This window comes from Jaculus jaculus, chromosome 16 (genome assembly GCF_020740685.1).
Source record: "Jaculus jaculus isolate mJacJac1 chromosome 16, mJacJac1.mat.Y.cur, whole genome shotgun sequence".
Classification (NCBI taxonomy): domain Eukaryota; kingdom Metazoa; phylum Chordata; class Mammalia; order Rodentia; family Dipodidae; genus Jaculus; species Jaculus jaculus.
This window is the reverse complement of record NC_059117.1, coordinates 21,117,058-21,144,487: the sequence shown is the minus strand read 5'-3', so window position 1 is coordinate 21,144,487 and position 27,430 is coordinate 21,117,058. Positions and strand designations below refer to the sequence as shown.

The 27,430-nt window shown below is 41.1% G+C and overlaps 2 protein-coding genes across 6 annotated transcripts in view; one reads left to right on the top strand and one right to left on the bottom strand.

Annotated features, from left to right (window-relative positions):
* Cog5 (component of oligomeric golgi complex 5) overlaps nucleotides 1–16,801 on the top strand; it is a 277,027-nt gene extending 260,226 nt beyond the window's left edge. For all 3 annotated transcript variants that reach the window (XM_004652876.3, XM_045135739.1, XM_045135738.1), the window contains exons 20-22: nucleotides 7,212–7,338; nucleotides 8,096–8,175; nucleotides 15,928–16,801. In XM_004652876.3, the coding sequence (XP_004652933.2) occupies nucleotides 7,212–7,338; nucleotides 8,096–8,175; nucleotides 15,928–16,042 (322 nt within the window). In that variant the 3' untranslated portion in view covers nucleotides 16,043–16,801. The remainder of the gene's footprint in view (nucleotides 1–7,211; nucleotides 7,339–8,095; nucleotides 8,176–15,927) is intronic.
* Nucleotides 16,802–16,856: 55 nt separating this feature from the next.
* Hbp1 (HMG-box transcription factor 1) overlaps nucleotides 16,857–27,430 on the bottom strand; it is a 38,207-nt gene continuing 27,633 nt past the window's right edge. For all 3 annotated transcript variants that reach the window (XM_045135741.1, XM_004652878.2, XM_045135740.1), the window contains 3 exons: nucleotides 22,559–22,876; nucleotides 19,028–19,169; nucleotides 16,857–17,930 (listed from right to left, as the gene is read on the bottom strand). In XM_045135741.1, coding sequence (XP_044991676.1) covers nucleotides 17,913–17,930; nucleotides 19,028–19,169; nucleotides 22,559–22,876 — 478 coding nt within the window. In that variant the 3' untranslated portion in view covers nucleotides 16,857–17,912. The remainder of the gene's footprint in view (nucleotides 17,931–19,027; nucleotides 19,170–22,558; nucleotides 22,877–27,430) is intronic.

Here is a 27,430-nt window from a genome sequence, read left to right as displayed (position 1 = left end):
AGAGTCCTCAGAGAACCAAAACTAGAACGAGCATGTGGCCCAGCTAGAGCACTCCTAGGCATTTCTGAAGACTTAAGTTGTCCTGCTACAGAGGTACCTGTCCATGATCATTTACTCAGATGGCTCTAGTCTCAACAGCTGAGGACGGAACCAGCCTAGATGTCCCTTAGCAGAGCATTGGTTCAAGAAATGTGGCGAATCTACACAATGGAATTTTTTTCAGCCACAGAGAAAAATGAAATCATGACATTTGTAAGAAAATGGGCACAAGTGGAGATCATTTTATTAACCAAAATAAGCCAGACTAGACTCAGAAAAACAAAAATCATGTTTTCTCATGAGCATGTGTACATGCGTGTATGTGTGTGTGTGATGAGAAGGAATGAAAAGATATTAAGGGAAGGAGGAAGAAAGGGGAATGGGGTACATGTGGCATGAAGGCAAAAGTGGGGGGATTCTTAGTGAAGGGGAAGGGACAGCAAGAGGGGCCCGGAGGCTGGGGGAGGGTGTCGGGCTGCAGACAGAGGGGACAGATAAAAACAAAGTATAATGGCAGACATGCACACACACACACACACACACACACACACACACACACTTAGTTTAAACAAGACTATCTTTTCCATTTTGAGCACTCTTAATACTAAGACCACCCTGATGGGTTCTGTCCTGTCTACTTGTATCGGGGTTCTTAATCTATCCCTTTTGGACTCTGGCTTCCCTGTAGCTGCTGTCTCAATTTGGTTGTAACTATTGCCACCACTGTTTTGAGCAGCCATGGGGGAGGGTGTTAGATGTTTAGTTTATCATTTTTAATTTCTTTTTATTTTTATTTATTTATGACAGAGAGAAAGGGAGGGAGGGAGACAGAATTGGTGCACCAGGGTCTCTAACCATTGCAAACAAACTCCAGTCACATGCACCACCATGTGCAGCCGGCTTATGTGGGTACTGGGGAATCGAACCTGGGTCCTTAGGCTTTGCAGGCAAGTGCCTTAACCACTGGGCCATTTCTCCAGCCCTAGTTTATCATTTTTAGCATTGCTACCAACCATTGGTTGGTCATTTTTGCATATTCCAAGCCTGTAGTAACACTTTTCTCAGGTGACCTAACCCACTTGTGAGGTAGGCATGGCAGTCACAGGGGCAAGTCGCCTGTTAGCGCTGCTGCACTGGCAGGTGAGAGAATCTGAGGCTCAGGGCTGCCTGAACCCCCAGCCTGGGTGGGACCACTGAGTCCTACTATAGTCCAGACGTCCCCTTTCTTTTCACCTGTCAGTTCTGGAACACATTGGAATGTTTGTGTGTATCATCTAGGAAGATGTCAGAATAACATCTGGTGGCAAATTCCTGCTGCTAAAAGACTTCATCTCACTGTCTTCTACTGCCCACAGCTGCCTTAATGGGGCGCCAGGGACATCAAGGTATGTGTGCACTTTCCTTGAGAGAGCATCTGCCTGAAAACCTGCCTCCTTTCCTGCCTGTTCTGCAAAGATAGACTCCAGACTCTAGGAAAAGAACCCTTCTAACCTCTGTACTCCAAGTCATCCGCTTCCTGCATCATGTTCTCCTGGGGCCCTAATGACCTCTCTTGTCACAAACCAGGCTAGAGAGACTTCTAGAGGCCTTGCCTCCTGCAGTCCTCCAACACCTAATGCCTTTTCTCCAAGACCCTCCTATTTCCTGTACAAGGAACATGACCTCCTGTGCCCCATCCCCAAAAGGAATCATGTTTTCTCTTTCACCTTTTCATTTCTGTGGCAGTTTCTGGCTTAGTGTTGCAGTCCGGTTCGCATTGCTGGTAGAAATCACCCAACCAAGAGCAGCTTCTGGGAAAAAGAGATTTATTTTGGCTTACAAGCTCAAGGGGAAGCTCCACGATGGCAGGGGAAAACGATGGCATGAGCAGAGGGTGGACATCACCCCCTGGACAACATAAGGTGACCACAGCAACAGGAGGGTGTGCCAAACACTGGCATGGGGAAACTGGCTATAGAGCCCATAAGCCCGCCCCCAACAATACACTCCCTCCAGGAGGCATTAATTCCCAAATCTCCATCAGCTGTGAACTTAGCATTCAGAACAACTAGGTTTATGGGGGACACCTGAATCAAACCACCACACTTAGTGTACAGACCCAGCCATCTTCCTGCCTTCCCAAACCCTTTGCCAAGAACTGATGAGGGAATAGGCATGGTGCCATGTGGCATAGAAGTGACCACCACTGATAGTTTTCTGTCATTCTGCACTTTGGAACTGGCTTTAACAGGCTGTGCAGAAACTGAGTCACTTAAATATAACTCTCCATGACTAGAAATAGACTTCTTTTCTGAGGGGCCTACTACTTGTCTAATTAACTCTGCCTTCTGGTTATAAAGTGTAACCTTGGAAGAATAATCTCTTAGAATCACATTATGGAATTTTATGTTTTATAACACCTTAATTTTCTTTTGTTTTGTAAAGTACTTTAGGTGGTGATTTATTTTTAAACTTGCTAGTGTTTCAAATTCCACCTGGAATCGGGGAACAGGAAGGGCTCAAGCTGTGCTCCCTCACTTCCTAAAACAAGCACCAGAAATAAAATGTCTGCATGTGGTGTTTACAGGTAATTATATCTGTGGTGCATAATACAAAATCAAACTCAGTGTCACTTTATATGCTCTTTTCGCAGTTCTGTTAGTGGCCAGAATGGAAGGTTTGGTTTTGTCAAAAAACAAATAGCAACAACAGCAAAAGCACCTTCTGTGACTCAGGCCTCCAAAGGGACAGGTGACTGACCAGGAGAAAGCTCACTTTCAAGTTAGCTGGTTTCACCTGCTGGCTTGTATAGGCTTCCACCAATAATCTCGTGTGCCGGGCTTCATAGACATAGCATGTTCCATACACGTGTCTAGACTGTTCCTCTCTCCCTGCCTCCGTCTCTTTCACATCCTTCCTCCTTTTTGCCTTCTTTCTTCCTTATTTCGTTTGCACTTTTACTTTATGAATATAGTGAGAAAAAATTATGAAAAACATAAATATTCAAACCAAAAATCTAAATTGTTGAGTTTCAGATTTGGCTTTAAATTTGTCAAAGCCAAAAGAGATACAGAGCCAGCTAATTCCAACACGAAGAAGGGAATACATAACCTGTAAGTGCTTTTCAGTGCTGAATTCTGAAGTCCTGCTAACAGCCCTGTGAGGCTCTTTTCCATGTGATAGGGTCATGACTGCTTCTTGCTAAAGACCTTCACATCTGTTATAGTTTGTTATGTCTTGGTGGGCTCTTCTTTGGGTTAGATTTCACTGGAGACCTCTCTCCTTTGTATCCCTGGATGCTTTTAATAGATTTAGAGAATGTTCAGCTATTGCTTCTGTAAACATTTTTTTTTTCTGGCCCCTTTCTTTTTATTATTGTTATGGTTTGGTTTTGTTGTTGTTTGTTTGTTTGTTTGTTTGTTGAGGTAGGTTCTCACTCTAGCTCAGACTGACCTGGAACTCACTGTAGTCTCAGGGTGGCCTTGAATTCATAGCGATCCTCCTACCTCTGCCTCCCAAGCACTATGCAAATCTTAATGCTCTTGGTGGTACTTCTTAATTCCTGTAGACTTCTACATTCATTTTTATTCTTTTTTGTTTCCTTAACAATAACTAGAAAATCACGGATTTTTTTATGCATAATCAAGTGTGCTGGTGATAGTCTCCCTTGAGTTCAGTCACTGTATTTTTCATGTGTTTTTTTTTTTTATGTACTTTGATTTATTTGCAGAGACACAGAGAAAGTGCCTTTGTGTTATGAGTATAGACACACCTAGGGCCTCTTGCTGGGGGAAAAAAAAAAAAAAAAACACTCTCAATGCAAGTGCCACTTTGTTTATCTGGTTTACATGGGTACTGGGGGGACTGAACCTGGGATGGTAGGCTTTGCAAGAGGTGCCTTTAAATGCTAATCCATCTCCCCAGCCCAGGGTTTGATTTTTTTTTTTAATTGTATCTGTTCTTTGTCAAATTTCTTATTTTGTTCATGTTTTCAAAATTATATTTCCAATGCGTGTATTTTTGAAGTTTACTGAGCTTTCTAGAAACGTAATTATTCTGAACTCTTAGTCATCCAACAGATGTCTGTTTCTTATGGGCTCATTATTAAGTTCTATTAGTTTCTTTCATTGGTGCCATGATTCCCCAACTCTTTATAATCCTATGTCCTTATATTTATCGGTGTCTGTATATTCGAGAAGACAGCCTCCCCCTCTGGCCTCTCCGTCTCTTCTGACCTGTAGTGTGGAGTGTGCACGCTGATAGCGATCCTGACCCTGAGCAGTTCACTAACTGCTGAGCTGCTGCCCTTATCTAAGCTTTGGCAAGTAGGCTGACACTGGCTGCTGCAGGGATCACGCGCAGTTGCTATCAGGAGCACAGCACTGCCCCCCGGATCTGCACACTAGTTGCTGTGAGCTCTAAGTCCCTTATTTGGCTTCCACTTGACCCCCAAGGAGTCCAGCCCTGCTCTTACGTGCTCTGTTCCCTGGGAGGTGAGGAATGGCCTGTGCAGAAAATGTTCACAAAGTTGGATATCTGCTTCTGGTTGTTTGTTCTTACCTTGGAAGTTCATGGAGTCCTCTGGTGTGATATGAAGGAAGTGAAGGGGTGTTTTAGTCACAGTAAGACCATCTTCATACTCTCCTAGTATAGTTTTTATGATTCTGAGGTCCATAGGAGTGGGTCAACCTAATTTACAAGTTTTAGGTTTCTCACTAAGGTGTTCTTGTAAATGGATAGTTTTATTTTTTTAATATTTTACTTATTTATTTATTTAAGAGAAAGAAAGACACAGAGAGAGAGAATGGGTGTGCCAGAGCCTCCAGCCACTGTCAGCAAACCCCGCGTGCATGCATCACCTTGCACATCTGGCTTACATGGGTCCCAGGGAATCAAACCTGGATCCTTTGGCTTTGCAGGCAAGTGCCTTAAGCATTAAGCCATGTCTCCAGCCCTGGATAGTTTTATTAGTTGGCATTTTGGGACAGGGATAATGAAGCCTGAGACCTCTTGGCATCTTGCTGACCTCACCTTCTATAAAACTTTATTTGTTCCGGACACATTATAAGTACTTATGGAGTAACTGCTCCTCAAGGTGGTTATGATGTTATTGAAACTAGCATCTTGGGCTCACATGAAGATAGTGTCATCCACACTTATAAGGGTTCCTACAGTCAAAACAAAAACTAGGAGCTGGAGAAATGGCTTAGTGGTAAGGCACTTGCTTGTGAAGCCTAAGAACCTAGGTTCTATTCCTCAGGACCCATGTAAGCCAGATGCACAAAGTGGCGCAGGCATCTGGAGATTGTTTGCAGTGGCTGGAGTCCCTGGTGTACCCATTCTCTCTCTCTCTCTCTCTCTACTTCTCTCTCTCAAATAAATAAATATTTTCTAAATAACTAAAATAAAATAATGCTATCTCATAAAGCAGTTTGGAAAAGGTTTCTCAGAGTTGGAGAGATGGCTCAGCAAAGGTGCTTGCCTGCAAAGCCTGTCAATCCAGCTTCAGTTCTCCAGCACCCATGTAAAGCCAGGCAGCTCAGACTTGATTCCCCGGAACTCACAGAAAACCAGATGCACAAAGTGGCACATGCATCCGGAGTTCATTGCAGCTTTTCTGCTCTCTTTCCATTCACAAATAAAATAAATTAAAATATTTAAAAATTTAATTGAGAGACCTTGATACACCACCCCCCCATACACACAGGAAAATTAATTAACTCCTCCCTGTTGGGAGGGTGTCATAGTTGCCTTCATATTGCTGAGGCAAATCACCTGACCTAAAGCAGCCGACGGAAGGAACAGGTTTATTGGGGCTTACGGTCTTGATGGGAAGCTTTGCCGTAGAAGGGTAAGGATGGTAGAATAGAGGCTGGACATTGCTTCTTGCCATACCAGCTGGCCGAAAGAAAGCAAGAGTGAACTGAGCTGTGGCAAGGGGGAGGCTGGGGCATAACACTCCAAAACACCACTCCTAGCAATGCACCTCTTCTAGCAAGGCTCTGCCTCCCAAACTGCCACCTGTTGGGGTCCAGGTATCAAAGCACATGAGGCTGTTACAGGGAACAGGTCACATCATTATCTCTGCAGAGAGATAAATTACACTTGTAGAATAATTTTTAAAAATTCATTTTCAGGCTGGGAAAGGCACTTGCTTGCAACCCCTTGCCACCTCCTATACTCATTCATTCATTTTCTCTCTCCCTCCAATAAATAAATAAAAATATTCTTTAAAACTTTTCTAATATTTTGGACCCATCAAGATTCAGCTATCTGTTAGGAGTCTCTTGACTCAACATGGTACCTCAACAGAGAAAGAAAAAGAGAAAGGGAGGAGGGAGGGAGCAATTCACTTCTCTGTTTCACACAGGCCTTCATTCATATGTTGATGTAAATAAGAGGGAGCAAAGAGAGACTGGGATGCAGTGCTGCTCAACAAGGCTCATAATCATCTGCTCTGTCAGGAAATGTGGCCGCCAGCTGGCCTCTCCAGGGCAGCCTCTGAGCTAGGCAGAGGCATTAGCTCTCATCTGTCAGAGTTAAGGAGGGATGAGTAACAGCTGCCTAGCATTCTGGCCAGACTTGTACACAGAGTGGTGGAGGATTTTTAGTAGAATGGATTTCTTAACACACCTCTGCTATAGGATTGTGATGGTGAAACTCAGAAGCATAGTGTATTAGAAGGGAACAAGCATTGAGTTTTGTTGGAATAGTCAGCAAGGTCAGAAAATTGCATATATAGATGTATATATAGATGCCTTCTGGAAGTGATAAGGAAAATATAGGAGCTCATCCATGTTAGGAGTATAGTCCAAAGACATGTTCTATATCAAATGAAAACTAAAGACATGACCTTAATAACAGTGTATTAGTTAGACCAACTTAAAGCCTTTGCTTTGTGCTTTATTCAATTTAGCTTACTAATTAAATGAACTGCAGAAGGGGATTGGGCTGAATCAACCAGAAATAATATCAGACCCACGGACCAGGGGCCAGGGTCAAGAAGAGACCTGAAAGATATATCAGCCTGCAAGAGCCCAGCATGTGTGTGTTGGTACTGAAAATGCAGTTATGAAATGTGGGGATTGTCCTTCAATACTAGGAAGCATGTAATGATTCAGGCAGAATGATTTTTCCACCAGACCACCTCTTTCAATATTGAAGAGTATGACAAACTTCTGCTTTTCTTCTAGACCACTACTCTTCCAGACAAGTGATCATGTGGCCAACAGTCCAGCCTTGGGAGATATCATTCCATTCAGCATCATTATTCAGTTTCTGTTCACAAGAGCACCTGCTGAGCTGAAATCCCCTTTCCAGGTATAAAATGAAGCCTCAACCGTCTTGAAGCTTTCCCAGTTAACTTTAAACACTGAGCTCCCTCACTGAGTGAGTTCTCTTGGATCTCGCCTGCTTTTAGTCTTAGATGGTTATCTTTAAAAACAAAATTATTTGTAAGGAGAGGGAGAGAGAATGGCACACACCAGGGCCTTTAGCCATGGCAAACAAACTCCGGTTGCATACGCCACTTTTTGCATCTGGCTTTACATGGGTCCTGAAGAAGTGAACCTGGGTCCTTAAGCTTTGCAAGCTAACGCCTTAATCACGAAGCCATCTCTCTGGCCCAAATGCCTGCCTTTGACAGTAAATTAGAAAAGAAAACTTCCATTGTCCCATAGCTGTTTTCTCAGCAGTATAAAAAAAATTACTTAATGAATTCAGAATTAGCCATTTAAAAAAATAATGCCTAGTGGCTCAGGCCTAGAACCCAGCACTTTAGAGACTGAGACAAAAGCACTGCCGGGAGTTCCAGGGCAACGTGCACTCTGCCTCCCATGAAAACAGACCGTCACAGGTAATTTGTGCTCACAGAGCTCTTAAATGGTGGCTACACAGCTGCAAATCCCAAGTTTTGTTGCTAGTCAGAAAATTGCATAAATATCTATGGCACCTTCCAAATGCTTCCCGAGGGGGATAATTTCACCTGAAGCATCCTTGGATATATTTTGAACCAGCATCTGCTTCCATTTGCTAAGGAATGCATATGTACTCTCTTCTCTGTTTTGCAACCTCACAGAGGGCAGAGTGGTCCCATGCACGCTTCTCCCAATGGCTGGACGATCATCCCTCTGAAAAGGACAGGCTCCTCCTCCTCAGGTAAAGCTGTGTTTTCCAGGGACATCATCTGGGCTAGAGGGGGACACAGATAACAATAAAGGGGCAGTGTCTGTGGAAACAGACGGGTGATGACATCTTTTCAAGATGGCCACCTCATTGTCCAGGCACCAGCATGTTAGAGCCCTCTGCATGCTGTTGGGCAGAGAAGCCTACTTTCTCTAACACTTGCAGCCCTCCACTTCTTTTGCTTACTCCATACCTGATACAACCTTGAGGACCATGCACTTCCAACTTTAAAAATAACTATGAGAAGACCCACTTCAGTGCCATATTTTCATATATATATAATTTTTTTATTTGCTGGGAGAGAAAGAATGAATGGGTGCTGGCCAAGGCCTCCAGGCACTGCACACGAGCTCCATATGCATGCACCACTTTGTGCCTCTGGCTTTATGTGGGTTCTAGGGAACCAAACCTAGTTCTTTAGGCATTACAGACAAGCACCTTAACCACTGAGCCATCTCTACAGCCCACATTTAAAAAAAATTATTGAGAACCTCCATACATTTACACACTGGTCCTTTATTATAATCCTCCCCACCTCCTCTTTGTCCCCTCCTCCTGTATGCCCTTTCCACAGAACCTCTTGTTTTTTTCCTTTTTGGTTTATTCAAGGAAAGGTCTTACCCTAACCCAGGCTGGTCTGGAATTCATTTATGTAGTCTCAAGGCAGCCTCAAACTCACAGCGATCCTCCTACCTCAGCCCTGAGTGCAGGGGTCAAAGGTGTGAGCCATCATGCCTGGCTTTTTCTTTGCTTTTTTTTGCCCTCTTCTATTTTGATGTTATCACTCTTCCCCTCCTGTCAAAGCGTCAGCCACTGTGAAGTCACGAAAGCAATGCCACTTCATGTCCAGAGACAGCATCCCACAGAGCTCCTCCCCACCCTTTGGCTCTCACATTCTTTCCACCACCTCTTCCGCAGTGGTCCTTTGAGCTTTGGAGGGTGTGGTAGAGATGTCTTTCTTAGTGCTTTCAACACTTTTATGAGTATTGAGTCTCCCCAGTAGTCACCACCATGTGAAAAGAGAAGCTATTCTAACCAAAACTGAGAGTGGCATTAATATGTAGGCATAAACATATTTAGATATCAATTTGGTAGGCATAATATATATCCATTTAGCCAAATAACAGTAGTAACATCCCCTAGTGTTTATGACTTCCCCAGCTACTGACTAGGTCTGGCCCAGCTCTTGACTAGGTTTTCAGTACCAGGCATGAATTCCCTCTACTGAACTGGGCCTCAAACCCAATCAGAAAACAGTTGGATTCTCTTACAACAGACATGCCTCCATTGCACCATTTAGCACATTGTGCCAGGCTGGCCAGTCATATAGTTTTCAGGGTCCACTGCTGCATAAGCCTGTTGATTACTTTTCTCCCCCAGCAGCTACATAACCTTTCTAGCACTATGAGAGTGAGCAGAAAGGAGGCTACAAGCTCAGCTCCAGCTTGATTTTTCTTAGTGCCCTGCCAAAGCACAGGACGTCTTCAGCAGTAGAATCTTACCATTTAGTTCTGGTGGAAACCAAGAGCCTTGGCAATAGCCTTTATTGTTGGGGGACATCAGGAGCCTTCTTGACCAACAACTCACTGGGAGGCATCCCACCCATGGAACTTTTTTTTTTTTTTGCATCATTTTCACATGCTGTAGTTTTTTAATTGGTGAAGCACATGAGTGAATTTTGAACCAAACAGGACACATTTCTTTTTTTGTTGTTGCTTATTTTTATTTATTTTGAGAGCAACAGACAGAGAGAGAAAGAGGGAGCTAGAGAGAATGGGCGCACCAGGGTTTCCAGCCACTGTAAATGAACTCCAAACACGTGCACCTCCTTGTGCATCTGGCTAATGTGGGTCCTGGGGAATTGAGCCTCGAACTAGGATCCTTAGGCTTCACAGGCAAATGCTTAACCACTAAGCCATCTCTCCAGCTCTTTTTGAATTTTTAAATGACCCACTGATCATTCAATATTGTAGTGTTTAATATCCATGAATTTCTGTATGCTCTGTAGCTTTTCTTATTTTTGATTTGCAGTTTAATCCCATTGTGGTCAAATAGAGTACAAGGGATTATTTGAATTTTCCTATATTTGTGGAGAGGACACATTTCTTAGTAAGAAATTAATAGATCTTTGTATATACATGTCCCCAAATGTGCACACACATTCTCCAATCATGACCACAGTGGAATCATCTATTACATGTCGCTTGTTACTCATGTGTCTCCTATCAATACATTCCTCTAAAGTTGCCCTTTAAAAAAAAAAATCACCAGACATCCTAGTCACAAAACATCTCCATTCTTAATCACTCTGTAGCTTTTGCTAAAGTTGGCTAGCAAACTTGCTGTCAGATGTCTGCACTCACATTCACCACAGAAATCTCAGCCCCAAATGTCCACAATTAATTATCCTTGCTCACTAACCTTATTTTCCTACATCCCTGTCATGGGAGGCCACCATTCACCTAGGCAGCCAAGCTCGTCCTCTATCACCCAAATCCAGGTCATCCTCTCTCTTAACAGTTTGACTTTTCCCAGCTTTCTCTTGGGTCTGCGCACATGACACCCAGCCAACTTCTGTTGGAGCCTCAGTGCAGGGGAAGAGTTGGGTTTAAGATTAAGAATGAGCCTCATGTGGTAGATACATCTCAGTTGTGTGCACATGAGGGTGCCACCTACTGTCACAGCAGAGCATTAAGGTGAAAGGCTCCACTGAGTGTTCACTGGAAACATCAACCTATGAGGTTCTGAGTGTCACTGAGCCTTAGGGTTTGGCACCTGAGTGGGTGAGTAGATGAGCCCATAGTACTGCTTTGCTTAGGCCTCCCATACAGAGCTGACCCAGAAATGAAGAAAACTGCTTGGTGAGCTTCCTTTCAGTATCCAGGCCTGCTCAAAAGGTGCTCTCTGAACAGGGTTCAGGTATGGTGAGGGAGTCTTGGCTGGGCCTAATTCAGATCTGCAGTGTCTGAATTTTTTGAGTCCTAAGGATTCACTCAGCTTCAACATACCTGGTAATAAGGAAATGATTCAGTTAATTAAGCAGGGCTTAATTTTGTCACTTTAACAAGATGGAATGAATTTACACACAAGGTTTGTCCTGCTGTGAGTATATCACAAATCTGTTTTCTTTTGCTTCTCTTTAAAAATGTCTCCTTAGTGATTTCATTAGCAGTGCTGTTGCTAAGCTTATATTTAGTGACTGAAACCATGCTCTCCCAAATGCAGTCATACGTTTTCAGAGAAGCCTCACCTTCTTTCCCCACATGGCTGATCTCAGACCCTTCATTCACAGAACAGAAAACTGAGCCCCTCTTGGGGAACCACACAGTGCACTGCTGCCTGCAGCCTAGCTCTTGGCAGGGAGACCTTTCTTAACGAACATGCTTTCTTACATGTCATCTCAAAACAAGTTCTGTTCCTACATGCAAAAGCATCACTGGATGTGAACTTCTTCCCCCTGGAGGTGGACCTAGAGGGAGCGCTGGTCTTTAAATGTCAGCGCATGTGCCCTAGCTTCTGGGGCCCGCCTTGGAGCCTGCTCATCCTCTCCTTCCTGGCATCATCTGCTAGCTTGTCGTAAGTAGGGCAAAGGGAGGGCAGTGAAAATACTGCTACTGAATCAAAGGTAGAAGATTCTCTTCTACCTTCCTTCCTTTCTTTCCTTTCGACATCAGGTTTTGTTTGATTGCTTTTTGAGCTTCAATGAATAATAGTCAAGTTAATCTTAAAGTCGGAGTAACCACTGACTCCGGGGCAGGTGAGGTAAGTGGGGGAATTGCACCACAGGCAGGTGCCGCAGTCACGTGTGGGCCCCGCATGCGAGGCGGCCACCTTGCTCAGACCTGCACATAGTAAGTATTGAGTGCATTTTCAGTAAAGATGAAATGTGAATTTTTGGTGCAAGATTTTTCAAGTTCTATAGAAGTGGTAGGATTTGCAAGACAAGGAACTGAGAGCCTGAGATGGACTAAGAGAGGACAGAGCCAGAGCAATGCTTGCCTTTTGAGGTACATGGTATATGTAGTCATGCAGTCATGTATCTCAGTACTAATCACCATGAGTATTCAGTGCCCAGCAAAAATCACTTTTGTTTACTGTAGAAACTTCAGCTTTGTCGGCGTGTCCCATTGAACAGTGTTGTCGTGTTGCCACAGGCAACTCCTTCATAACCACTGGTGATTTGTCTCCCAGTAAGGAGAGAACTTCAGTAATCTTATTTTGGTTACAAACCAGACTTGAGACTACCTCTTACATAACGGTTGTCCTGACTTCCAAGAAAGCTAATGTTCTGCTGAAGCCAATAAAATAATTTAGTAAGTGCTTGAAAATCTTGCTCTGGTTTTATGTGGGAGGGCGGCTTACTCTGTCTTCCTCTCTGTACTTCTGATGGTGTTTTAATGAACACATAAAGAGAAATATAACAACTCATTTCTGGGCTTCACTCTGCATGTTATATAATTTAGTGTCTTATCCTTTTGAATCCAATGAAACTAAGCTGACTTTTGTCAGTTTATTAAATAGAATGAATGTAGTACTGAATTCACTGTGGAACAAATGGTTTCTAGAACTTCACAGTATTTTTTCTTAGACTGGTGTATATGTACCTACACACGCAAACATATCATTTCCTCAAAGACAGTTGAGCCCTTGGTTGATGGTTGAGGTGCTATATATCCATCTGTAAGGACTCTTATTTATGGAGTGGCAATGACTGTCTAAAATGACATCGTGACTGGAAAAGCTTAAGATAGTGAGTTTCCGTAGAGAATACCACTATTAGGGGCCAGCTGTGAAGCAGCTCACAAAACTTTGCTCTCTAGTAGCTATTTTACCTAATAGCTAAGAATTTTGTATTAATGGGATTTAGGACTAAATCTTAGTCTAGAAGCTGGCTTCTTTTTTTTTTTTAAATTTTATTTATTTATTCATTTATTTGAGAGCAACAGACACAGAGAGAAAGACAGGTAGAGGGAGAGAGAGAGAATGGGCGCGCCAGGGCTTCCAGCCTCTGCAAACGAACTCCAGACACGTGCGCCCCCTTGTGCATCTGGCTAACGTGGGACCTGGGGAACCGAGCCTCGAACCGGGGTCCTTAGGCTTCACAGGCAAGCGCTTAACCGCTAAGCCATCTCTCCAGCCCAGAAGCTGGCTTCTTAAATAGTGGTCTGCCCATCCCCCTCCACATAGCTGATTTAAGACTCACACCCTGAGCAGAGCCTTCCAGAATCCTGGGTGCTGTGTAGTAAAGGCTGTTATGTACATGTTGGACCCCTGCACGGAGTCAGGTATTTTCCATTCTCCCTTGCAACCTGGAGTTTTAAGGTTTTGCTGAAAAGGGAGGATTTCAAGCAGAATCCGAAGAGATACAGAGCTGTGACAGAGAGAAAGCAAGAAAGGGCACTCCAAGAGTAAGAGAGAGAATGTACAGATGACAGAAACAACCTGTCTTCTTAATTGTGAGATACTCAGTATGTCCAGAAACCAACACACACTCTGCCAGCCCCAAGCCACACCCTTGATCTCACCCCAAGTGGTCAGTGGTTTGGGGCCTAATGGCTAAGGCCATATATGGAGTGAAGCTTCCTTGCACATTTGGTGACACAAAAGGAAACCTAGTGACTTGAATGTCTTTGTAGGTTATGTCAAACTGTCTAAAAGCTTCAGAAGTATACAAGGCCTGGATTGGGGGGAGGTTGAAGATGTGAGTTGGTATTCAGCAGGGTTGAGGCACTGTCCTATCAGGAACCAGGCTACCACATGACACCAGCCAGCCCCCACAAGACAGCAGGAACTTAAGCTAAAAGAGGCAGCAGGAACCAGATGTGGAAATACATGAGGCCTGGGTAAATGATTGAGAGTGGGAAAAAGAGAACTGGTTTGAGTTCCCTTGGAAGACAGGCACAGAACACTTCCCTAAGTGTTTGACAGGTGAGTTTGAAGAACATGTACAAGCCAATGTAAAAATATACATGTATTTTTTTAAAAGCCTAGAAAAGAGCTGGACAGTTGGCTTAATAGTTTGGTGTACTTCCTGCACAAGCATGAGTACCCGAGACTGCCCACGTTCCAATCTTCAGATCATACGCAAAACAGCTGCAGATGGCCATATGCCTGTAAACTCAAGTCTCACAGGGGAGCAGACACTGGAGAATCTTCAGAGCCCTGCAAGCTCTGGAATTAGTAACAGGAGATTCCAGCTCAGAACAAGAGCAATGGAGCAGGACATCTAATGCTCCACCCTGTCCACCGCAGGCAAGCAAACCCTGCTGCAGGCCAGAGTATGGGGTGCTGCAAGGGCATATATATGCATGGGTACACCACCCACACATATCCAGAAGACACAAGGAAATGAAAGAACATTCCCAAAGAAAGGAAAAGACACACCTATCCAAGAGTCGGGGAGCACACAAGAAACAAACAACTAAGAATTATTATAAATGGGACCTAATATGGAATATGTGAGCTGGTATTATTACAGCTTTATAAAAAAGCTTAGCCAGGCGTGGTGACCCATGCCTTTAATCCCAGCACTCAAGAGGCAGAGGTAGGTGGATCACTGTGAATTCGAGGCCACTCTGAGACTACATAGTGAGTTCCAGGTCAGCCTGGGCTAGAGATTGAGACCTACCTTGAAAAACAAACAAAAATAAGCTTAAACACCAAAGTGTAAAATTTTGGAGGAAACAATATAATTTATGTACCCGATACTTTAAAATGGAACAATAAAGCCGGGCATGGTGGTTCATGCCTTTAATCCCAGCACTGAGGAGGCAGAGGTAAAGATGACCATGAGTTTGAGGCCACCCTGGGACTACATAGTGAGTTCCAAGTCACCCTGGGCTACAGCAAGACCCTACCTTGAAAAACCAAAAGGGGAGGGAAACATCTTGAAATCATTCATTTTAGCTCCACCTACCAGATATGTTCATAGGCCAGGTTACATGCAGCTGACTACATTGTGATCCCAAAGCAAAGTAAATAAACATTGAAATTGTTTTGTTTTTTTTTCTTGTAACTCAACTGTGTGGGTCTCAGGTTCTGGACACATCTGACTGGTACAGGGATTGGCCAACTTTTTCTATAAAGGACCAGAGTGTTGTAGACCATAAGTTCTGCCACATAGTATGAATGTAGTCTTAGATAATACAAAAAGGAACAAACACAGGGTTAAATGGTGCCTGCAGGCATGTGATGATTTTTTTCACTCCCTGATCCAATTCAAGAGAACATGCCACCACATATCCTTGACTTTTCAGACTTCAATTTGCCCCAAGTTAGAGTCCCAAAATGGGCTAATAATGGGCTGTTCGGAGCCATCAAAGACCAGGCATATCATAGGCCTACATGCCTATTTGTGTTACTCTGTGTGCCAGAGGGTCCCAGCCTACAGCAGCTGAGCAGGTCCATGGCCCGTCTTCCCCGGTGAGCCCCATGGACAAGCACAGCACAGAGTTGCAGCCTTTCAGGTGCCCCAGGAAGCAAGCTGCTAAAGGGAAAGAGCCCAGCCGTCAAAGCCTGAGGGCCGTGAACATGGGCAGCCAAACCACTACACTCTAATGGCTGGAGATGGTTATAATGGCCTCTAACAGCGTAACTCTTCTATCACTAACGCATGTTCAAAAGCTCCTGTCACTTGCTCTCTGGAACTAGGTGTAGCATTTCCAGCATTTGCCTTACTTATACTTTTTTCATATTGGTGTTCACTGTTGTCCTTTTCGTTTACAGGGGAGCCCTGGAAGCTTATGTCCAATCAGTGAGAAGTAGAGAAGGCAAAGAATTTGCACCAGTTTATCCAGTCATGGTGCAGCTCCTTCAGAAAGCCATGTCTTCTCTTCAGTGACATGAAAGAACTCGTCTGATAAAGAGCAATTATTTAAAATTGTAGTTTCCTTCATCATCTTTTTCTGTTTACTTCTACTTTAAAATGTCAAAATGGGTTCATCAGCACAACCTTGAAATTCTACAGACTTGATTTTATTCAGTAAAACATCCTCCCTATTCCTTCTGGATCTTTTCATTTTGAGGCAAGCTAAAATTTTTCTTCATTCACACACCATGTCCCTAATGTTTTTAAAGGGATTGGATCAAGTTACTCTGCTTTCTTTGACTTGCTTTTCTCTTTACTAGATAGTCCCATGATTCCCAACTGGATGCAAATTCACATCACCAGCCAAGTTTTTAAAAATTCTGATCCATAAATTCCACCTCTACTTAATACACATCTAGTAGAAGAAGTTGAAACATGATTATTTTTAAGAATATATCTCTAAAGTAATACTAATCTGCAGCAAGGTTGAATGGCTATGGTAGAACTCTAAGACAATAGTGGTTAATGTTCTCTAAATGTCATACTGTATCTTTAAATGAAGCAAGGGTTTCTTTATGCTAACTATATCATTTTATTAGACACTGGGGGCTTTGGAACAAAGACAAGTTAAAAATAAAAGTCTTCTGCAAAGCTTCTCTATAAATAGCAATAGCAATGTTAATCTTTTATATTTCTATTGTTTTTACTCCACTTTGTATTTTTGTAAGTCCCACCAGAAACCACCTAATTGTAAAAATCAAATCTTCAGTCAAGAATTTACTTTGTTTTCCATCTCCTGATCTCATTATTCTGACAACTTACAAACTTAGTCAAGGTCAATCAGAAATCAGAGATAAACTTTTTTTCCATTTTATTTGAAATAATATACAAGAATATAGTGTGCAAAATTGAGGGGCATCATCATGAAGTGTAATGAACTGAAATCAATTTTACAGCTGTGATTCCTAACCAGAAATACCACTTGGTAAGTAACATGAAAAGCCATGATTGTAGCTCAGAGCAAAAGCAGCTGCATTGCCAATGTATTTGCTCTAATTTTAGACAGTTGTAGGAAAAGTAAAGTGCAAGTGTTGCACTAAAATAAGTGCAAAGTCTGCCCCCACCATAAAGATATGATGACAAGATATATTTAAGATATGTGGCTGAGGAGATAATAGAACACAAAGTTAAAAAATACAATGGTGTCAAACTGTTAATAGCACCATTACAGTCACTATCTCAATGCTATTAACTAACTTTACGTTGGCCAAGCTTGGTCTCCACTGGAAATCATGGAGGAGTGCTGCCACCTAGGGCACACACTCAGCATGCCCGTTGGTAACTGAAGCAGGTGGCTCTTTTTGCTGGGACAATGACGCCATCCACCTGCCAAGTTATATAGTCCCTTGGCACTGGCCACACTAGGAGCGCCTGTGTTTGGCACAGATGCTGGGCCGGTGTTTGCTCATGGAAAGGCCAACTCCCAGCTTCTGCTTCATTCCTGATATCATGTGTACAATACAGATTAATAAGCAGTAAGGAGCCTATGTATAAACAGCAGTTACATATTTTTAAACTCCCTTCGTACAATTTAAAATAAAACAAGTATGTATACACATCTCCTCTCTACTGTACTTTAGCACCACAGGATATCAATTTTCAAGCCTAGATTACCTGATAGACATATATGAAGTCTGGAAGGAAAATAAGGCAATTTGGTTTACAATGATGATAGTTTTAGCTTACTTAATGCTCTAATGGAGAAAGCAAATCCTCACTCATTATTAAATCATTTCAAGACTCAGCTATCAGTATCTTATGGTCACACAGATTCAGGACAAATGGTGAGACTTTGATCTTCTCAACTGCTTATGCAAATACAGACTGCACACAAGCATCTTGGTTAATGTTGTTGAGAGCCCTGTGGAAATAAAATTAAGTAGATGCTTATAAATCAATACCTAGCAATCATATACATGAAAACTCAAATGTGTAAGATGCTTATAAATTTACTATTTCAAATAATAGTTTGCTAACAACCAATAGCTCAAGCATCCAGAAATTTTAGGGAAACCAGAGACTAGCATAAATGGAACAGAGAAAGAGATAATATCCTATTACAAAAACTTCTAGAATTTGGCTCACCTACATTCTGGCAGCCAACTACCACTTCAAAAGAAATTTTTGGAAAAATTTTACCATGTCACTAAAAACAAGTATAAACTATATAAAAACACAGAAATAACTTTGAGACATTCTTAACAAGCCCTCTTTAGTGTTAACTACTGATATCTTCATTTTTTTTATTATTTCAAGTTGAGCCTATTCTTTTTTGTGTGCAATTTTGTTGGTAATTAGTAACAAAAATGCTACTCTAGTAAAGAAAACTTGTATTCTGTGCAAATTAGTATAAGCTTGTTTACCACCCTTCCTGTGCCTATTCTAGAAATTCTATGCCAATGACTTAATTAAGTCCTCATGAGTGTTAGTTATCAAGGAAAGAAAGGCTGGAGTTGAGTTAATGCTATATTCCAAGTTTCTTGTGACCTCAACCTCTAAGGTTTTTTTATTTTCAGTTGTCTTGAGATTTCTGCTTTCTGCACTATAGTAGTAAATGGCTATTAAGTGATTTAAAAAAAAATAAAAAAGAAAGAAAGAAAGGTGGGCTGGAGAGACAGCTTAGCAGTTAAGTGGCTTGCCAATGAAGCCTAAGGACCCTGGTTCAAGGCTCGATTCCCCAGGACCCACATTAGCCAGATGCAAAAGGTGGCACATGTGTCTGGAGTTTGTTTGCAGTGGCTAGAGGCCCTGGTGCCCATTCTTTCTCTACCTGCCTCTTTCTCTGTCAGTCTGTTGCTCTCAAATAAAAAATAATTTTTTAAAAGGCAGTCTTTGCTTATATGTAATGAAAATATTATTATGCCTGAACTTAATTTAATAATACTTAGAAATAAACAACTGCTCCAACATGTGAGTATGTTTACAGCAATAAGTCAATAATTACTTGCTAAAACGTACTGAATTGGTTCTTTTCCTTTTCCAACAGTCTGGATTTAAACGCTTTTGTTCTTCAGCCAAAGCCTTTGCTTCTAATGTATACATCCTTCTTTCTTCATTCTTCATTTTCTTCCACCTGTCACCAAGGATCACACTTATGGCTCTGTAAAATAATTATTTACACAGTGTTACACACAATAACTTAACCTAAAATTCACACTAACTAATCCATGCTATTACCTCAGGCAGAAATGTAAAGTCAAAAAAAAAAGTCAGAAGTTTGTCCAGGGGCTAGAGGGATGGCTTTCCAGTTAAGGTGCTTGCCTGCAAAGCCTAAGGATCCATGTTCAATTCCCCAGTACCCACGTAAGCCAGAGGATAAGGGGGCACATGCATCTGGAGTTTGTTTGCATAGCTAGAGGCCCTGGCACACCCAATCTCTCTTTTTTGATCTGCCTCTCTCTCAAATAAATAATAAAATTTGTACAAAATTGAGAAAGTAACTTCTAATAGATTTAAAAGCAAAGTCCAGTATCAAAACAAAAGCATTCACAACATGTTGTAAACACTACTTTTTCGTTTTTTGCTTAGAGCCAAAGTTATGGTTATGATAAAAGTATTTTTATTTAAGCAAAGTGAAAATGTAGCATTAACTGTTTCTTGTAATAAAACTAAGTAAACCTTAAGTCAATCGTATGTTTTGCTTGGAAACCGAATTAAACTCCAAAAGGTTAAGAGTAAGTCAAACTAGTAAGACACATGGCTGTACAAACTGCAAACGATTTTCCTACTTATACTAGTCACTCTGCTACCAAAGCTATTGGAAGCTATTAAAATGGCCTCATTCAGGCCACAAAGACATTTAATCACTTCCCTTCTATGAAGAGCTTTTTAATACCTCAGGACACTCTTACAAGAACGTCTTGGCAACTCTTACAAGAACGTCTTGGCAATGTACATCAATACAACTCTGCTGTGGAAGACGGAGACAGATAACCTGTGCTGTAGAAAACAAGCGCATGAAGCCCTCTGCTGAGTGGCATGACGAGTGATCACACATTCCTTATCCTACTTTATTGAAACCCACTCTTGACAGAGTTTTGGTTAGAAACATGTATGGTTGACTTATCTGCTACCTAAATCAATAGGAAATAGTCACACACTTAGTCACAAAGTTAAAATGTTTTTGAATAGGGTAGCCATATAATAATCAAGAAATAAATTTACTTTCTTTTAAAACATGCATAAAGCAATATGCAAAATGATACAAGTAAAATCTGCATTCCCTCCTTTCAATTATGAAATACACACTTTGTTTTTCTTCCATAGGTGTGGTATGCATGGGTTCATGTTGAGGTCAGAAGTGGACAATGGGAACTGGACTGATGCCACAACCCCTTCAAATGTATATATATCTTTTTGAGACAGAGTGGGAAGGAGGGAGAAAATGGGCGTGCCAGGGCCTCTAGCCAATACAGATGAACTCCAGACACATGCACCACCTTGTGCATCTGGCTTACATGGGACACGGAGAATTGAACCTGTGTTCTTAGGTTCTGCAGGCAAGCATCTTAACAACTAAGCTCTCTCTCCAGCCCTAATTTTTTTTTTTTAAAGTGAGGTAGACAATGGTTGTTTTCCTCACTCTCTCCCCTTCCACCTTAGACTTTTTTATCTGACAGAGAGGCAGATAGAGAGAATGGACATGGCAGGGCCCACAGCTACTGCAAATGCACACACATGCACTACCTTGTGCAGCTGGTTTTACGAGGGTACTGGAAATCAAACCTGGGTGCTTTGGCTTTGCAGGCAAGTGCCTTAACCACTAAACCATCTCTTTCTCTTTTTATTTTATTTTTTTTTTTTGAGACAGCTACTTTCACATGAACCTACAGCTCAATAATGAGGCTAGAATAGCCTCAGGGATCTTCCTGTAGCCTCCCCAGCAGTGAGATTAAAGGTGTATGCTACCATGCCTGCTAGGGACCCAAACGCAGGTCTTCATGCTGGCACAGCAAGCACTTAATTAGATGGTCTATGCTCCTAGCCTCTACTTCACTTCTACAGTGAACCTTTTCATCCAGTTAAAATATCTCTGTATCTTTCTGATTCAACATTATGTTCCCAAATGTGAGTTTCTTTCATTCATTGAATTAAGACACACTGTTATTAAAGAAAGGGGGAAAAAAATCCAAGTTCAATATTATCTCTGCTTTTTCCCCTTTGAGAAAAGATACATCAGACATCCTTAGATGATAGATGATTACCAATATATTACCCAAAAGCAATTCTAAAATAAAACTGCAATGAAAAAAAGACTAATGCACAATAGGGGAGATGACACTGATACAGAGATTTTTTTAATAGAAAAAGAGATGGTATTTATACTCTTAGAATAAGTAGTCCAATTACCCAGAATTAGTATGTAAATTCAGAAAGCATCCCTAAAAACATACAAATGTTCTGAGGAAAAAGAAAACATAGTACAGGGGCAGAAGTCCTATTTCTATCTAGTAAAGTACATGTTTAATAATCAAGTACCAGACTTACGTAAAAGAGATATGCATCCCTGCCCTTCCTATCTTGTCAGGAGAAAGGAGGGCAGGTAGAGGTAGGGAGCTAAAAATAAGTTATTCTTAAGATATCTTTAAATTCTAAAAGTATATTTTCTTTGAGACTATCACAGAAAACTCAGTTTTTAGAAGCATTACATTTAAACCCACTCTTCTAATTAAGAAACAGAAGACTGAACTTGGGTTAACTGTCCAAAGTCACACAAACTACAGACCCAAAAGCTAAACATTTCAACAGCCCTTAGAATGTCCAACTCGGCAGCTCCCCAGTTTGGATTCTAAAGAAATAACCAGATAGTAGGACAAGCCTATTCATACTCAGTGTACTTGTAATATTCTGTAATGGAAATCAATGAGCATTTGGGATACAAAACTTTTCTAATACAGGCAGTATTTACAATTAAGCTCTTTAAGGCATTAAAACCTGAATTGAAATTAAATTATCTCATTGTTGTGACAGGTAAGGATAAAGGAAATGATAATTTTGATCCTCAGAAGACTAGAAGGAGGTAGCTTTAATACATAAGGGACACAAACATATTAAGTGACAGGTAAGGCTATAGAAAACAGCAATGACTTCCTTTTGTTTCTTAAACTCTATTAGGTTTTCACAAAGCTGGCAGCTACTTGCTATAAACAGTTAATGCCTCCACGATCTGTATTAAGATTCAGTTGTAAAACTCCCAAAATCTGACAAGGAAGTTATCAGTCTTCTCTAAAAAAGATGGAACTGTCAATTGGTAGAACTGTGTTCTCCAAGAAGCAAATGACACTGTTATTTAAAAGGCAGCCCCTTCACACTAAAGCAGCCTACATTTGGTTATGTATTACAAAAATAATTAAACAATAATTCATTTAAAGTCAATCTAATAGGAAGAAGCAAATAAAAGGTATGTAAAGAATCAATTTACTGAAGATTTCCCAGGAACTGTGAACTACTAACTTGTTAATAATGATTACCAGAATTATTACTGTTTACCTGTTATCTTTCCCTGGATACATCTGAGTGTATTCAACTCTGTATTTTTTGGCAAAAAGCATGAAGGCATTCATTGGTCTTTTGCACTTATTAGGAGAAGTGGCACTCACAGTCCCTGAGCTGTGGTTTTTGACAGCTTTAGCATACAAAGAGTTGGCAGAGAGCTGTGATGAGCCAGGTGAGCCACAGTTTTTACTGAATCCAGATCCTGCGAAGTCTCGTCCACCAGGTCCTCCACAAGACAAAGATGCACGACGCTGACGAGCCATACTGCTTAACACATAAACTGCAGAAGAGTCCATAGGTGTGAAGTCATAGCTAGAAAATGTTTAGAAGAGATTTTTCATTGTATTTGGATTATATAATTTTAAAAAAACAAATTTTAAAAACATATGATTGGAAATGTCAATAGATCTTTCCTAACATCAGAACATTAACAATTGGTGCCACTGATACCTATTTGTAAGAAAAACTTCATAATGAGATTAACTTAAAAAACTCAAATGTCACCGGGCGTGGTGGCGCATGCCTTTAATCCCAGCACTCAGGAGGCAGAGGTAGGAGGATCGCCGTGAGTTTGTGGCCACCCTGAAACTCCATAGTGAATTCCAGGTCAGCCTGAGCTAGAGTGAGACCCTACCTCGGGAAAAAAAAAAAAAAACCTCAAATGTCCCAAATGAATGTTAAAAACAGTGTGTTTTGTTCACAGAAAATAACTCCTCTCAGAACCAATCTATACTTACATTAGTTTCACTTTCTTTTTTTATTTGCAAGAAGAGAGAAAGAGAGAATGGGCCCACCAGGGCTGCTAGCCACTGTAAACAAAATCCAGATGCATGTGCCACTTCGTTCATCTGGCTGTACGTGGGTACTGGGGAATTGAATCTGGGTTGCAGACTTTGCAAGAAAGAGCCTAAAACCCTAAGCCATCTCTCTAGCCCTCTATTCACTTTTTAAAAGAATATGTTTACTTATGTGTGTGTTGGGCATGGCAGGGCCTCTTACTGCTGCAAATTAACTCCAGATACATGCACCACTTTGTGCATCTTGTTTTACTTGGGTATGGGGAATTGAACCCAGTCCAGTCTTTCCAAGCAAGTACCTCTTAACTGCTGAGCCATCTCCCCAGCCCTAACTAATTATTTCTTGGCCTAGCAGAGTCTTATCTATGATTAAACAGAAGTGGTAATAATATTACCAACGCCTAAGGACTACATACCGCTGAAGGCCAAAAGCTACAAAAGGCAGTCAGAAGCTGTGAATGTCCAGGCACAGTGGCACAAAGCCTTTTATCTTAGCACTCAGCATCCAGGAGGCTCAGGCAGATAGATCTTGACTTTGAAGCCAGCCTGAGCTAGTAAGTATCTACACAAATTACAACCAGGTAATCTGTATAGACACAAAGGGCTTTATATAAATAGGTCCTCTAAAAAGCCACCAATGTATTATAGAAGTTCATAGTAAAATCCTACCCTGATCAGGAAAGGGAAAGACTACAATTTATTATATAAATTCACGTAGGCATTGAAATAAGCTACCCATATTCTTTGTCCTCTCAACAAGTATGGTTGGGCTCCATTAGCTTCTCTTTGATATGAAGGAAGTGAGCAAGAGAGGTAAAAAAGTATTAGTTGCCCAAGGACACACAACCACACAGAACCTTACATTGCCACTGGCTAAACTAATAAACAATCGTACTAAAATATTATTTGAAAATTAGAACTAATATAGGTCACACCCTACAGCTACACCAGTCAAAACAATTTTGTTTGAACTATGTTAATTCTTTCTGCCTATACTTTGTATCTTCTTAGCAGAACACTTCTTATTCAACTTTTACTATGTGGCACTTGTTTCTTTCTCTAAAACAGAAATTCTGGTGCTACATCAAAATATTCTGTTAGTACATCACAATAAAGACTGGTATACGGGGCTGGTAGAATGGCTTAGTGCTTAAGGCATCTGCCTGCAAAGCCAAAGGACTCAGGTTTGTAAGAAAAACTTCATAATGAGATTAACTTAAAAAACTCAAAATGTCGCCGGGTGTGGGGGCGCACAGGACCCACGTTAGCCATATGTTCAAGGAGGCACATGCGTCTGGAGTTTGTTTGCAGTGGCTGGAGGCCCTGGTGCATCCATATATTCATTTTCTCTCTCTCTCTCTCCCCCTTCCTCCTCCTCTATCAAAAAAACAAATAAATAAAGCATTTTAAAGAGTGGTATATGCCTAAACTCAAAGAATATGAGAAAATCTTCCAAAAGCAAATGGAAAAGTCTTAACAAAGAAAATGCATGCCATTTATTGTGAGCAGCTTAATTAGCAGCTAGCCCTACAAGGTTTGCCCCCCATAAATATTACTTGAAATAAACAGCAAGTCCAAAACTATCACATGGTGACTATTTAGAAATAAGTACTTTCATCCCACTCAGGAATGCAGCTTTGTACAGTGTCTTATGCACCACACAAAGCTTAAAAACCATCAACATTGAACACTACATGAATCTGACACAAAAACTGTTCAACTCTACTTATAAAAAATTTAATTACTAGAACTTGAAAAGTACACCATCTAGTGGCACAGATCTGACCATCATTCTATCTTCATTATGCACAGAACTTAATTGGTCTGACATACCTGTCACAGAAGTCAAAACTGGGCTACAACTATAGTATTAAAAAATGACAGAATAGGGGCTGGAGAGATGGCTTAGCAGTTAAGGCACTTGCCTGCAAAGCCAAAGGACCTGGGTTCGACTCCCCAGGACCCATGTACAGCCAGATGCACAATGTGGCACACGCACCTGAAGTTTGTTTGCAGCAGCCTGGCTTGCCCATTCTGTCTCTCCCTGTCTCAAATAAATAAAAATTAAGCCAGGTATAGTGGCACATGCCTTTAATCCCAGCACTCAGGAGGCAAGGAAGGAGGATCGCTGTGAATTCAAGGCCACCCTGAGACTACATAGTTAATTCCAGGTCAGCCTGGACCAGAGTGAGACCATACCTCAAAAAACCAGAAAATATATAATTTTTTTTAATGACAGAATTTTTTTTAACAGTTTAACTTTTGCCTGCATTACCTTGCGTAAGGTTACTGTCTTTGAAACACCTTTACTTTTTATACATGCCATTCCTCAAACACCTTTATTATTTAGTCATTATTCTTAAAAGGCAAACAATAATGTAATGCCTATTCACCAAGTTGCCCGCATCAGCTTAATCCCTTTACTACTTTATTTATTCTATAGGGTTTTTGAAACAGCTGTAGCAAAGTTAACTAACCTACAACCAGCTTCCACAGCCAGCTTATGAACGCAGTCAGTCCAGCTCTACATGGCATCTCCATCATCATATACAATACTACACACTTGCCAACCCATTTCCACCAGTACAATAGAAGCAAAGAGGAATGCCTATCACTTAATTTATTTAAAAAATTTTTAGAGAATGTAATAATAAAATTTTTAACTGAATTCAAACCAGCTCTGCTACTCTGAGCAATATAAATACCCATCAAGTCTCCATTAACGTAGGTAAAACAAAGATAAAGGCTTCAGTTAAGAGTAAAAATTAATTCATATATATACCCTACGCCATACTGTGGAAACCACATAGAAACTGGAACTAGTAGTACTGAGTAAGGACTATCTACAGCCGCTACACAAGTAGCCTAGACTGGTAGAGAAGAATACAGGAATCAATTTATTTGACCACCCTCTGTAAAATCAGGATGTGCTCTGATAGGGGAATGAAGACTAAGTCAACACAGGTACAGTGCATAGAATGTAACAAACACTCATAAGGTTGTTCAATTATCACATTACTTGAAACACAAATGTCAGTGCTGTGATTGTGTTAAATCTTCCTGGTGCCTGGAAAGTTGGCCTTCATTTCTGACACCTGAGATTCAAATCATGCTCTCACATGCTAGGGAGCTTCCTTTCTATAGAAGAGCTACAACTATATTGATAAGCTGATGAGCTTATTGTTCACTTCTGATGGTGACCAAGGTAGAAACTTAGGTCCTTTTCTGCAAATCATAACTCAAAACTTCTCCCAACTCCCCAATATACCCAGGAATTTATTCTAAAGTTCTCTCTTATGTTTCTTGTCTTTCTCTTCCTTCTTGCCATCCTTACTTATGCCAAACAACATCTCCCGTTAAGAGCTAGCTAACAAGTTATAATCTAATAACAATGGTAATGCAGTCATATGCTTCTCCTCTCTTTCATGATTTTTCCATGGAAGAAACTGCTCTCTTCATTCTTTGCAGATAAAGAAGGCATTACTATTACTATTACTATTGCTATTGCTATTGCTATTACTATTACTATTACAATGCAGTGGTCAAGGCCATTTCAAAGTCATTCCTACTAAGTAATGATAAAAATAGATGAAAACTTCCCATCTTGAAAAAAATAGTACTTAGCCAAATTTCCCTTTTTATTAAAAAAAAAGCAAAGCTTTACACTATGCAATACTAAATATATTAAAAATATATCTAAGTGGGGCTGAGAGATGGCTTTGTGGTTAAGCGTTTGCCTGTGAAGTCTAAGGGCCCCAGTTCGAGGCTTGATTCCCCAGGACCCACGTTAGCCAGATGTACAAGGGGGCACTGGCATCTAGAGTTTGTTTGCAGTGGCTGGAGGCCCTGGTGCACCCATTCTCTCTCTCTTTATCTTTCTCTCTCTGTTGCTCTCAAATAAATAAAAAAATAAAATAAATTTTTTATAAAATGCACCTAAGTTATGAATCTCAAAAAATGTTTTGGTTTAACATAATGTAGATTAAGAAATGGAGTACTCATCATTGCCTATTTGCCACCTCCAGATAACCATTTTTCTAAATGGCTTATCATTCCCTTTCACATGTAT